The following is a 14,792-nucleotide window of genomic DNA, read 5'->3' on the forward strand; positions in this document are numbered from 1 at the left end:
GTGCAAATACTTTCTTCAATTAAAAATTACGACTCGCCCGATTATGTATATAAATAACACCTGGAAACATTAACCACTGATTTTTGTAAATTGTTGACAGCATTTTTTGACCGTAATAACAAATTATAATTCTTTCAGAGTTCTACATTATTTAAAAGATTAATTAATTATTAATAAAAAATTTTTGCTTGACAATTTCTGTAAGCTTTCGAAATATTTTAACTACCCAAGGCCAATGGCTATATGTTTCCTTGACGTTCCGTTTTTTGTCCAGACTAGAAGAAATTTTAGTGAAAACAGCCGCCAAAGTATATTTTAATCACCTAAGATTAAACCTTGATTAAACTGATAGAAATAAAATTTTATTTCTGAAAATGAACTAATAACCGAATAATACAAAATCAATATTAAGCATGCAATAACGAAACGTAGACACTCATAAATATAGGTCTGAAACCTGAATAAAGCAGTGGATGCTTGAACTCACACAAAAATACTTTGTAAAATTACAATATTTCGACAAGAAGTTAGGTTTTTGCTACAACGTCAAGCCGCAATACAGGCGCTACACAGTGCAACTTGCATAATTTAGAGACGGTTACATAAATAAAGGATAAAACCACCGGTCATTTATCAATGCTTTTGAAGACGTTAATGGCTGCTAAACGACACGTGGTCTAACATAGGTAGGTAGTGCATTTCTCAATAAATTCGTTTGACAACTGGAAAAGGTAGATAACACTTCACAGAAAAGTATATTATACACACCTGATACAGAAATGGAGACAGCTCCAACATTGAGTAATGGATTAGAAAAATTGAACGAACTAACGACATGTGATATATGAAGATATGAAATATGTAAGAGGTCAAGAAATAAACTTTTTAAACAGAGGTGGGCAGTCGGTACTTTAAAAGTACCGTCGGTAACGGTACCGGTACTTGGCAAAAATGTACCGACGGTTCCGGTATTCGGTACTCTGTTAAAAAAGTAGTTCGGTACGTTGTCGCTCAAAAGATGCTGCAGCAAATGCAATATTTGCCGCTATTATGCCCCGGTAAAGGTCAAAACATATGAGACGTTACTCGTTCGCAATTTTACTTGGCATTTCTACATTAAAAAAGATCAACACATGCTACAATTGGTATTAAAGATTAATTGATATGTGTTTTTGAAAACATACATTCTTAAAATTTTGAAGTTATCACGCGAAAAGTATCAAGTACCAGGAACGACAGAAATTTCTTGAAAACAGTAATTCGGTATTTTTTTCAAAAGTACCGACGGTACCGGTATCGGTACTGAAAATGTACCGCGGTACTGCCCACCTATGCTTTTAAAGTAGTATACAACGAAACCTTTGCAGTGACAAGTAACAGTTCACCGTGCAAATGCAATAATCAAAATAATGCTGTAAGTGGCGAACTCAATAAAACTAAGTTTCACCGAGTTCTTCAAACAAATGTCGGTCAAACTCGTCGGTGAGAAAATCAAGCGAGTCGTTATTTGGAAGGCCTCGAGAAAGAAATTCTTTCTCGACGAGGCGCCACCGCTTCAAGTTCCGCTGAACTCTTTCATAAACCTCGATGTATTCTGCGAAAAGATTGGCGAGCACCCTGGAAAGAATAGAAGATCCCATTTATTTTGCTTGGTGGTGGTGTGCAATGCTACGAACCAAAACCATATTTACGTTTTGGTTACGGGCTACACTCATAGTGCTAAGAAATTACCAGAAAGCATTAATGTACACTTTTAATTTGCCATTTTCTATCTATAACTTTGGTGGAGGCAGCCAATCGGTAATACTGAAATGTTCTTTTGTATTATTGTCTCAACCGGATCGAGGTGACCCAATTAAATAAAAAAAAAAAAAAAAAGAACAAAGAAATGATGCGAAGACAGCTCACTTGTACGCAGGTAGGGCAATATGTTCGATGAAATTAATTTGCAACTGAGGCACACAAGCTCTCTCGCGGTCGTTTATGATCGCTGGTAGATTACCCATTCGCTTTTCCTGCAAAAGGTAGCTGGTTATGAGGCTTAAAATGCTTTACGACAAACGATAAGATAAAAGTTCATTACAGATTTGAAAAAAGTGGCTCGTAATTAAACAAAAAGACTTACAAGGTCACCTTGAGAAAAAAACTCTTTGTAGATCAATTTCTAAAACAAATACATCACAATTACCAAATATTGGATGTGGTGTACCAACAAGTACACTTACTTTTCAACAGCCCATGAAATGTAAATCAAAAAAACTGGATGAAAGCAGTATTTAAAACTTTCTCATACACTGTATTATAGTGTAAGTGACTATTAACGGCGGAGTGACCATTACCAAAACCCTCTTACAGAAGTATTTTTAGTAGTTTTCCAGTTCTTTGTTTGATCAGATAAATCGGATGCGGTCATGCACAATGACAGCAGCAGCATTCTATGGTTTTTGCTGGAAAGATTTAAACCATTCTTGGCTAGATCCTCCAGCTGAGGCATAATCTGGAGATGAGTTGCAACGTCTGTGGCCAGGATGATGTTCTTTATCAAGTCCAATGTTTGTGCATAATCCTGGTGACAACATTTAGTAAGCTGGAAGCTTATTTACGCAACTTTATGTAAGGCCGAAGTTTCTAATAACCCAAAGTAACTAAACGGGTCCGAAAAAATGTCTTTATGGTTGTATTATCAATTGGTTCCATCAACTTCGAGCTTGGGTTCAGCTGCCACTAAACTTACTTTAAACTACAACAAGTAAGCTTGCAATTAGATGGTAGACAATTTAAAAATTTGTTTGACACAAAATTAACTGCAACCAACCACAGTTGCAAGTAGTAGGCAAACAATGATAAACATCTTGTACGTTTGGCAAAAACAAAGTCTTTCACACATGATATAAAAACGGCATGGAAAAAAAACATTACTTTACCAGTAGCAGAATTATCTTATTTTACCTTGCGCTTCATGTTTTCGAATATGTTGCATCCAGATGTGCTTAAAATGCAAACTGTTTGTGCAAAATGATGTCTCTATAAAGTAAGTAATAGTTGTTAGGAATGATTACGTTAAAAAAGTTACAAAAAACAAGCTTCAAGCTTAGCGGCATATAACATTCAATACTTGCCTCCAGAACCGATCCCTCTGAGCTGTAAAGACTGGCCAGAGCACTTTTCTAAAAAAATAATCCAGTTATTTTTTGGTCAATGATGTTACAATCGCAAGAAACATGAAGGCTCACAAGTACATAATACTTACAACCTGAAAATTATTGCAATGAAACTGAGCAATGGAAAAATGGTAAACTATCTTATTTTGCAATCTAGATAATTGAGTATTCATGCAAAGAATTGAACTGACAAATTTAAGCAACAAAATTGCCACCAATCAAAAAAATAATGTACATTACACCACAGAAAAACAATCATGCAATCACGTAAGTGATAAAGAGACAGAAAGTAATCCCTTAGTTTGCTATGAAAACACAAACAAAAATGCATTACTGAGTTGACTTGAAAAGCATTGTTGGTCCCTCTGTGATCAACATCATGGCAAATGCAGGCAGTCAATAAAGCAATGATTTCCAAATCACTATGAAACATTAGGTTTTATGACGGACAAGCGGTACATGATAAGCAGTTCTGAATTCAGTGTTTAGTGCTTTGTGACAGCGCACACCACGAAAACGTTAATGCCAGAAAGGTATATATAAAGTGAGCACCGCGCAAAACCACCGCAAGGTAGCAGCCACACTAACCTTAATTTGTCATTCAACTCGAGATTCTTTGCTAGCAGGTATGCATGGTGCATCACAGAGAAAGCGTGATCCCAGTTGTGGTAAGGTGGTTCCCTATATCCTTTCCGTACCATCAGTATGAAATGCACAAGCGTATGCATAGAGATGTGAAACTTTGAAATGAGTCCAAGGTCCTCATACATCCATATGCAGGCCTGTTTTTGAAGTGTTGCGTGCAGCGTTATTAAATATTGTTTTCATGCTCTTCACTATGATCAAAAACTAATCACTTTCGGTTACAGACTTGCAGCTATGCTACAATAAAGCAAAGATATTAGAGTGTATGACCAAGTTGGACATAGACGACATAAAAATGTGACATTCAGAGGTTATTATTATGTTGTTTAATCAAATAGTAAATAGGTTTACAACAGTCTTTCTAAACTATGCAATCTGTACATAAACTAAATACTTAAAAATTTATGTATTTTTCCCACATAAAAAAACTTTAATGGCTAAAAGATCACACAGCTTGTCAACATGGGTAGTAAGTTTTACGAAGTTCACACAATGAATGTTCAACCCATTCAAAACAAACCTTTTCTATCCATTAACTTAAATAATACTAATACTATAGTTAAAAATGTTTAAAATTGTACACATGCATTGTTATCACCTTGATTTTATGATCAGGGCAAAGACTTCTGGGAGGATAACAAAACTTATCAAAATTCTCATCAAACTGCTGAAGTGTTAGCTGCTTATCCGGAATATTCCCAACAATATCGTCTTTATCAACCTGAAGTAATCATTTACACGTATGCTTTTTAAATAAAAAATTGATTAAGTAATAATTAGGCAGATATCCAACTAATTAGTTGCAATAAACATGTTGATAAAAAGAAAACACAAGACAACCTTCATGTGGTAAGTGACAAGTTCATTCGCTAACTGATTTCGAGAGCCAGCTTCTTCAACTTGTTTGTAAAGTAAAGACTGAACAAAACAGAATTTACGTTTTAACTGGTTAATAATAGCCAATAATAGGTTTAACAAATGGTTAAGTTTAATATAATTTAATTTAGAGGTCTTACATGAGATATCGAAATTCCGGAGAATACCGCAAACTTTTCAGCCAATGCTGTGTCATAAGACGTAAAACAAGGTCCTGCAAATTTACATCAATTGTTAATTTTTATCATCTCATTATTTTTACTTTAGTTACTTGCTAACTAACAGTAGGCCAGCTTACCTTTTATCTTGTTACACAGCTGTGACACACCAACAACAACTATAAGCAAAATAAGCAATAGAAGTTTAACTCTCTATCATTACACCACTCATAAAGTTTTCATGACCTGTTCAATACTCATTATTGGCAAGTAGTAATAAATAATATATTACTTGTAAGTTATAACAACAAAGGGGCCGTGATGACAATACTGCAGTGCGATTTGCTCACTGTATAGCAGTGGTGCTCACTTTCTGAATCTTAAAATTTGTTTGTTGTACCTTAAATTGCTTACATATTTTAGTTTTTGTCTATGAACAAGCTGGTTAATTGTGTGGTGAAAAGGGTCTGTTCGAGGCTTTTAAAGCAAAGCAACACGAAGTTGTTAAAATAGAGCGCTGAAACAAACATGTTTGCGTAAAAAAGACAATGCTATAATCTCCTGCTTTGTCTGAAACCTTGCAGAACCCTTAGCCAATATTGCAGCAGCCCAGTTGAGAAACACTGGTACTGTATATAGAAAAAAATAATATTCATAGATAAATTTAAATTTACAATCATTTTACAAATAATAAACATTTTGAATAAACAGAATAAGGTATAAGTCATATACACATTACACATCTATCTGCAATTTCAGGTTTATTTCCAAAAAGCTTTATCATATTCAATTATTCCGGCACTAATTCTAACTCTACTTGGTGACTGATCTGGTTATAGTTTATACAAAAAACTATGGGTGTGTTTTGATAGTAAATAAATGTATCTTGCTACACACCCAAACAAATATAAATCTTTACCGCAACTCAATTTGCATGATAAACATAGTTACGGTATATATTATACAGTAAAAATTCTTATTCTAAATGTGATAAGCCAATAAAAATTAACTAAATATGACACTACTCCTTTGAAGTAGCTTACTATAAAAATAAATTGGTAGTGAGTTAATTAAAACAACATGTGGGTGTTCTGTAAATTTTTTTTATCTCTAGCTCATTGCAAGTCAATGTTCATGTTAGCTGCTGAAAACCTTTCTATAATGAAGCAATGTATTTTGAACAGACAATTAAAAGATGATTCCTTACCTCCATTGTGGTCTTTTATGGGAAAACACAAAATGTTCCTAAAAGTAAAAAACACAAAGGATGAAGACATCTGTAAGTTTGTAATTAAAAAAATTTGATGGCTAGTTATTAAACTTTGCGATATCGGTATGCACTCACAGACTACAACAACAGGGACCCTAACACTGGCTCACCTTGTGCGAAAACCGGTTGTGTCATCTATGCCTCTGTAGAAGAGAGGGTGGGAATATGCATCGGAGATATTGAGGGTCTTACCTATTTAGAACCATAAACATAGAAACAAAATATCTGTAATCGAAATAAAGATCATGAAAAAGTGGAACAATACAATATCATATTCTGATAAGAAGCTTCGAGAAAGATACCTGTAATGGCAACATGTCCAGCGACACCTTGTGACAAAGGAATTCTCACCTCAGTTATGTTCTGTAAAAAGCAGTGATCACATTATTGGCAGATTTGCTGAATTAAAAATGAAAATTATTGTTAATAAAAATGCAAAACTACTTCCAAAAATCAAACAATGCATTACAGCCACCTCTAAAATGTAGTTAAAATGCTCTGTTGAAATACCAGCCAGTGCTTGGTCACAATTTATGCTTACATATGGTGCATAAATTGTGTAAAAGACCTACGACCAAAGTGTCTTAACTTTGACTACAAATCAGTCTAGTTACAACAGCTTTTCTACATCACTAGAAGACGTGCAGATTCGTTTAGTCACAAAACAGCATGTGTGTGGTAATTTGTGTTTTGTGTATAAAGAAAACATATGCACCAACACTAGCAAGTTAAAGCTCTATGACCTTTATAGAATCAATACAGTTAGATAATTGCTTACTAAATGAAAGCTTTTATGTATTTCTTATAGCGATAAATGATTTGTTGATGAATTTTATCAGTTTTAATCACTCTAGTGCTACTGATGATGAAATGAAAATTGCTAACTTTAAAATACAAAGCAGCCGGGCAGCTACAGCATCTGTGTTCAAGCAACATGTGGTTTGGTAATTTTTAAGACTCCAAAGCAACGAATGGCAACTGTTAATGCTTCAGCAGCTTCTAAAAGATTTGAATTTACGAAGGTGCTAATTCTGTGTTGCATGGTTTTAATAATTTATGTTAACTTGGGAAAATCCTTATATTTACCACAATTTTAGTGATACCTTAGATATCTAGAATGAGCTAAAACATGCATTCACTGCACAGCAAAACAGGCAGATGCCAAATGTTATAACAAGTGAATAAAATTACCATTGGCAATGAAAATTAACTCATGCAACATTACAGCATAATTGCGAAGTTAGTAACAGAATACAAGCACATTTTAGCTTGGTAGCTGAATACCTCAAAATCATATTGCCTTGGATCCAAAGACTGAAAGATGAACAACGCTTTGATAAAATCGGTTAATAAAGAAAAACATTAAAAACACAGAAATACATATTAAACAGGATGGGTTTCGCAAGGCATAAATAAATAAGCAGAAGAATAAAATGTACCCTTTAAGACATGATACAACAATAATACATAATCAGGTTAAAAACATGCCGTGTAGATCGGTGTAGATGAGAACTTTACTTTTGGAATCTCCAGTGTAAGTGAAACCATACAAGGTTTAAAAAATAAAGTTTGCTTCAATTTCGAAGCATGCAACCAAAAACTATAAGGGGACTTTAAAAAGTAGATTGGGTCAAGACTAACCTCGTCAATTGTAACAATCCCATCGAATACTTTTGATACAAGTTCATTTGATGCTTTGTCAACCAAAAACACTGAACAACGTTCTGCGTTTGTGAGAGTTCTTGCTTCTTGTATGATTTCACCAAGCAACATACCAACGTCATCTGCAACAAATCAAGTAGTACAAATGTGTATATACCCAACAAAGAAACGTTTTTATGGATTGTGCAGTAACTTTTACAATTATTTCTATTTTCCACGGAGACAGCAAAACCCATTTCAAATAATTTTAGATTAATTTAACGAGAAAAATTCTTTTCAAAACACACAGAAAACTGACTACGGAAACATACTGTACACTTTGATCTCAAGTGCATGTTGAATACAATCAGAGGACGCACCTAAATGAGTGAAAAGGTTACGTGCTATTTGCAACATTGCTTCACACTCCTGTCTTGCCTTCCTTTCTTTCTGCAGTGTGAGTGAAGATGCCAAAACTGTCCATGTCTTTGCCATCACTGCATTGACGACTGCAACATCATTCAAGTTAAACCTGCCACTGACAAAAATATCAATTTTAAAATATTCTAAATTGAGAAAGTTTGCTACAGGTGACACAACAAAGTTTAAACATAGTTACTCAATAAAAATCTTCTAATTGTAATGCATCTATAATTGATTTGTTCTACGACAATGCATATGTAATATTTCCAGTTTAGCGCAGCACAACACAAAATTGATTAAACCTGGTTTTATTTTTTTACAAACAATCAGCAGCTTTAATTGTAAAATACAGGAGCCCATCTCCAACAACTTGCCACACAACAAATTTTGTCAGTAAAGTTACTTTCATGTGATTCTAGAAACGTGAAACCTTTGCATGGGAAAAGCTTTCAGCGCTGCAGTGAAGCACAATAAGGTAACCTTCATGAAGCAAACCACTAAAATACCTATTGTTCTTTTTCTTGTTGCAAAGACAAACAATTCCAATTGTCTGTCTTGAGTGTTTGTCAGTGATAGGTACGCAGAGAGATGAATGGACTTCGGAGCCAAATAGTGATTCAAGTTGCTCTTTATCACTCTGAAAAAATACACAGTATGATAAAAAACCATGCATCTCAATAGGTTTAAGATTGACTGTATCTAAGATGTAACTAACTAACTAACGTAACTTGTATAGAAGTAATGGCACATTAACAAGATGCAGCAATACATTCAATAACATGCCTGGGTAAGGTCATGATTACAATAAGGTTGAGCATCTCTGCAGAGGTGACTGAATAAGCCTTCGTCTGTCTGGGAACATAGAATTAAAATCGAATGGTTGCAAACACAAAATATTGAGTGATTTGTTACAGCATTTCAGAAAAAAAATTGCAATTAGAGGAATAAATAAAGGTTTGAATTAATTTGTATAAATAAATTGTATAAATAATAAATTTGTCATTAAATAATTAGTTAATAAATTATAATTTTTTTCCATTTACTGGATGACAAAATTCGAAATTCAAGACTTCGTCATCGACGATTTGACAGACAATTTGCCCAATATCATGTAGGACCAGTAGGATGCAGCATTGCTCAGATGAAGTTTCTTGAGAGAGCTAAAACAATAAAAAGATGATATTGAGATTACAATGTATTCTGTCTCTGTCAAGTCACTTATATATATTGTATCAAATTCCTTATGTGCAACAAAATATAGACAGGAGTGAATTGCAAGCAAAAATCTCTTGAGATAAAATTCCAGGAACACACGAATTTAAAGTTGCAGATGAGGTAATTCCAATTGCAGTGCTAAAGTTTATTTCCAAAGACCGAGACTTATGCAAACAATGGAAAAAGTAATTTGCCAAATACGGCAAATGAAGTAAGTAAGTGGATGAGAATTAACCTGAATCAGTGAGTACAAATCAAAAAGGAAAACCTACTCCATATAAGTATGGAACACTCACAAACCATCAAATTAAAACAAACAAGAGCAATCTGACATTATTTGCATTTGATGGTACAAATTTCATGAAGCATTGTCTGCTTGATATAAAACCAAGTAAAAAACACTACATATCAGCTATTTGCTAATGGCAAACAGTAAAGCACTGCCACATAGATCTGCTTTCATATGAATTATACTGGCTTACGAAGCAAGAAAGGATAAAGCATAATTTTACAATTCAAATCTTCTTCCAAGCAAATCTTGTGATTTATTACTCTAGTAAGATGCTTGTGTCATTGCAATTTGTTTTACGACATCAAAATTAAATAACAGCAAACTATGTTCTTTGCTATCCAGCATACACTGTATATATTTGGTATTATCTATTATACTGAGCATGCATTATGATTATTGCCTTAAGGCATTAGCTTTACTATGAAAAGAAATGTTACCAACAACAAAGGGAAACAAAGAAACGGAACTGCTTACATAGTTGTTCAGGATCATCTGCATTGTACTGGCATCAGTTGCAGAATCCAGCTCAACTGATAATGCAAAATCAAAAAGACTAGCAGAATGAAATAAAATTTTGTTAATATCGGTTTAACCCACTACGAATCAGATTTTAAAATTATTATTTTCAAATAAAAGATGACAGAAGAGGTGATGAAACACAGGACTGCAAGCTACTAACAACAGCACACAAGATTTTTAAAAAAGATTTAAAATAATACTTACTTGGAAGTTGAGCAAACGCTTTTTCGGCTTCAATGTCAGACGGATGTTGCTTTTTAAGACGCGTAAAACATTCCGATGCCTAAAAGTTTCAAGTTGAAACATTAAAAAGCAACACGGCAACAACTACTATATATTAACTATCGATAATAATTTGTTTCAATGGAGATTTAGCTTGTACAGTACTCACATGCCGAATAAACAGATCAAATTCACATGAATCACCAATGGGGCTTTTAGCACAAACCTACAAATTCATAAAACAACATTTTTAGTGACAGGTTTGGACTTAAATTTATCAACAGTTAAAACTGCAAGTGATGGTATACAACAAACTTTTACACATCGAGGATAATACCAGCACTTGAATGCTACCTGAACCATTAATAAGCATTAATTAATAAATTACCAGCAATGCTTACATTGTTAGATACAAATACAGCAAATACATTCTGACAACATCAAAGAATGTAAAGCACTATTAGTACAATAATGGGTCCAACTTATTATAGTATTACGCATGTTGAAAAAAATTAAAAACAAAAACGATAAATTTACACATGTAAAAAAGTTCCTTAAGACAAAACAGTTTTAAAGACAATAGTAGTTTTGATAGTAGTAGACAATAATGTTTAATAACAACGAATGTAAACAACATTTCTTAAGGCCAAAACAGTTTTTATTTAGTCAATTAACATTGCATGCTAACATACCAAAAAAGTAATATTGAGATGGTAGGAAAGCATTAACAACCAGTGTATATTAATCATATTATATTTAGTAAAGTGCATAATGCATATATATACCAAAAACAGGAGGTCCTTGGAGAGATTGTCTGTATTATCTGTGACATGTACAACTGAAACTAAACGAATAGAGGGTATTAGCAAGACATTATTTTCTTGTCACTCTTTAATTAATATTTAATCATTACACATCAAGAAACGTACCCTTCTCTTGAAGACTAACATAGGAATTTTGTATTAGACCATCATCCGCTGTTAACGTTATACAATCACAACTGCTGATGTTCTGATATTTTCTTAACAAAAAAATATGTTGTTGAAGCAAACCTTGCACATGTACATTTCATTTAATATTACAGTTATTTCATTTCTTTACAGTTAAAAAGGAAACATTTGTACCTAGCAAGAGAACTTGAAATTTTCCTGTTGGTATAAAAATCTTCTAATTTATAATCGCCCTGTGTTATAAAGAAGCAGTGAACATAATTCTGTAATAAAAAAACAAAGTGTAAGGATTTCACAAACTTGAAGTTCCTCTAGCTGAATATAGCAGTCAGTAGCTAAGGTAGTGAAGGATTAGCGTTACAAATAAAACTAGGCTTGCATTCTCAATACGACAAAACAATTAACGCGGTGTAAGTGAGGAGTTGCTGGTTGTGTTTTCCAGATGTTTGCTGTTATGGCTGTAGTTAACGTTTAATTTAGATGGAAAAAAAACATCAAGAAGTTGATTGCTAGAGCACCAAGTTAACCAGGCTAACAGAAAAAAGCTCTGAAACTGTCAGTCAGTCCACATTTACAGGTTGCAGGATATTTCATATGCAGTATGCAGCCCATTATATTTTGCTTGAAGGTCCACATTTGGGTTGCGGCCAACAGTTTGCCGACCACTGCACTACAGTGTTAACTTTGAAAAAATATTTTCTAAAATAATCCACGTTTTGAACTTGGTTATCAGTTATCACTGTTTTTAGGTCCATGCTATATAGTGTTTGGCAGTTGAGCTTGTTCAGAAATATATACCATTGTTTTAGCTATGCTATTTAACTAAATTTAAGTCAAAATAAAAGCATTTTTAGCCAAATTTTATAGTCATTTTGAAACAATCCATTATAAGAAATTGTACTCAATTTTTTGAAATAATGAGTGCTTTGCTTTAAATTTTTTATCTTTTTGTTTAGAAATTTTACACATTACAGTTTTAACATACTAACAATATCATGTTCAAAATGTTATGTAGCAAACGTCCTAATGATACAAGATAACAGAACTATACATTACATTTCCAGAAAATGTCCCTCGAAGTACAACCCGCAGAAATTCTACAAACTCTAGCAAACTGTTGACCCGCCATAGCAGAAGGAGTGCATCCTGCAAATAAAACTTTGCTTATGAAACCATGAAAATTTACAATAACTTTTTAAATAATACAGATACCGATAATACCGATACAGTATATACATACTTTTAAACACAGTGAAAGGCAGACTTTTTAAGACTACATTTTGGCGACCACTAAAAAACGCGTCTTTTAAAAGTTAAGCTCAGCTAATTTTCTGTTGTGGTTGCAGAAGTATGAATTTTAAGAGACCATTTCAATCCCAAACAAAATAACACTGGTGAAAAGTCTGTCAACCCCAGATATATATTATATTATATAGTTTTGCTTGAAACTTGAAAATGCTAACGTGTCAGTTCCTCCAACTACGCTTTTTGTATTTAGATAGACCATGCATGTTTTTACCCCCAAAGATATTATCACAAGACGCCATGCTTTCCAGCATGGCTATTATGTTCCAAAATATCCTAGCATGTGTTTAATACTTACTGAGAGAGTTTTCGAAATATCAGCATTGTTGGCACCTTTGAACACATTTCCAGTGAATAACTGATACACAGATAAAAATAATTGAGGAAACAGAAGAATCATATTTGATTTGGCCAAACCTACACATTCTCGTGAGCTAAAAATATGTTTAAAATGTGAAGTAAAGCGAGATGGAGACAAATAGACAACAACATACATTCAACATATAATATATTTTAAAGAACCCTATTAAATCAATCGCTACAAAACACATTTCTGAAAAAGATATATAAACAATTCTTACAACGATTTATTCTACTGCTATACTACATTGAAAAAATATTACCTGAAGGTATTAGTCAATGTTTTGTACAAAACTTATCAATATCATTGTATTTGGTGCCTATAAGCAGTTCAATTCAATCGGTCATAATGCCAGTTTTAACAGTGTAAATTTGACACATGGAAGACAAATTTTTGAAGTATATAAATTGAAATGTTATTTTGTCATAGACTTGTTCTAAAAGGCAGAATTGTAAAAATTGCAGAAAATGTTGTAGTTTTTTATACAAAACTTGTAAATGATTTAACTCTAGCACTAGCTGCCCATTAATTTTTTCCAAAAAGTGGTCTAATTAGGTTAAATTTGATAGGATTATTTGAAAAATTAAGTTTAATTTATGCATTTTTCATCATTTCCAGAGATTAAAAGTCAAGGTAGAATTTTTTGGCATATTTCATCATGATAAGTTAGACAAAAATTTTGCTTTGCTGCAAACTAAGCCTATAATTCCAAATTATTTAATTGTACAATAACTATGTTTTATGAACAGTGTCCAATTGTTAAATCTGACTGGAAAGTATGGCAGTTTTCGCTGACAAATCATACATGCAAAGACGGTCCTTTTGGCGTGATGACATGCACTGAAGCCTCAATTGTTTATTTATAACAAGTTGGCGTTCAAACAACCGGATTTTCTTTGTTTAGTTATTATAAATTGGAGTGAAGATAAAAAAGTTCAACTTGCATGTTGACAAATCTCCTGCATGCAGGTGCAACACTTTTCACTAATATAGTCATCTTAATAGAAAATTTGGCATGGTGGATGCTTAGGAATATACAGTAATACTTTACGTCTTTACATTATACATTTTTACAATGCGGAACTCTTGGCATATATTGAAACGTACCAGTAACCCAGTAAATATCACACATCTGGCTCTCAAGTATGCACGAATCTAGCTCTTCAGTCTCACCTATCTTTAACAATTGCCAAACAAAGGCCCATGAGAGTCCTCATAAATCCATAAAGGGCCCAAGTTCTGCATAAACAGTGTGGCACCTGAATGCATGGAAAGTGTGGCATCTGTACGCATGGCACTTTTCAACGTCCACAGAACTTTTTCATCTTCATGCCAATTTGTAACAAGGCACATTAGCTTGGCTTAATAACAAGTTATAGCAAAGAAACAAGTATATAATTGAAACGTCATTGCTAAAAACAACACGCCAAAATTTGTGTCTTTGGGAACAGTCGCTGCACACAAACTCACCACTGTCATTCTGGCAGAATCCTAGCAGAATCATACTATCCAAACGAACAACAGTGTTTCCGACTCTAAAATTTTCAAAAACAGAATGAAACAGCATTTTATAATAAAGCAGACAAAGTTTAACGCTTCCAATCATCCAATTAAAAAAAACAAAAATCTTAGACACATATTTCAAAAATAAAAATGATGGTAACACAAAACAACAAGAAGGAAAAAAACAACAAAGTATACACACAAAACGAGTTTCAAGAGATATGAATGTTGTACTCCTCCGTCACAATTAA

At 33.3% G+C, this 14,792-nt stretch overlaps 1 protein-coding gene across 8 annotated transcripts; it reads right to left on the reverse strand.

Annotated features, from left to right (window-relative positions):
• Positions 1–340: 340 nt before the first annotated feature.
• LOC143459251 (cGMP-dependent 3',5'-cyclic phosphodiesterase-like) lies at positions 341–14,500 on the reverse strand. 8 transcript variants are annotated; one of them, XM_076956309.1, is made up of 30 exons: positions 14,212–14,500; positions 12,976–13,111; positions 12,429–12,518; positions 11,547–11,635; positions 11,352–11,443; positions 11,208–11,266; positions 10,592–10,648; positions 10,405–10,483; positions 10,156–10,211; positions 9,218–9,334; positions 8,958–9,026; positions 8,681–8,811; positions 8,132–8,283; positions 7,752–7,894; positions 7,395–7,424; positions 6,413–6,473; positions 6,221–6,302; positions 6,048–6,085; positions 4,981–5,019; positions 4,823–4,896; positions 4,647–4,724; positions 4,405–4,527; positions 3,750–3,943; positions 3,496–3,583; positions 3,120–3,167; positions 2,950–3,024; positions 2,354–2,566; positions 2,126–2,164; positions 1,909–2,015; positions 341–1,617 (listed from the first exon to the last, which is right to left on the reverse strand). In XM_076956309.1, the coding sequence occupies exons 1-30, from the start codon at positions 14,319–14,321 to the stop codon at positions 1,437–1,439; spliced, it is 2,850 nt and encodes a 949-aa protein (XP_076812424.1). In that variant the 5' UTR covers positions 14,322–14,500; the 3' UTR covers positions 341–1,436. The 8 variants fall into 8 exon arrangements, with proteins under 8 accessions (XP_076812424.1, XP_076812422.1, XP_076812426.1 ...); XM_076956307.1 differs by having other exon boundaries at positions 8,132–8,289; XM_076956311.1 differs by having other exon boundaries at positions 8,132–8,289; positions 14,146–14,500.
• Positions 14,501–14,792: the final 292 nt, after the last annotated feature.

Source organism: Clavelina lepadiformis, chromosome 5 (genome assembly GCF_947623445.1).
Source record: "Clavelina lepadiformis chromosome 5, kaClaLepa1.1, whole genome shotgun sequence".
Taxonomy (NCBI): domain Eukaryota; kingdom Metazoa; phylum Chordata; class Ascidiacea; order Aplousobranchia; family Clavelinidae; genus Clavelina; species Clavelina lepadiformis.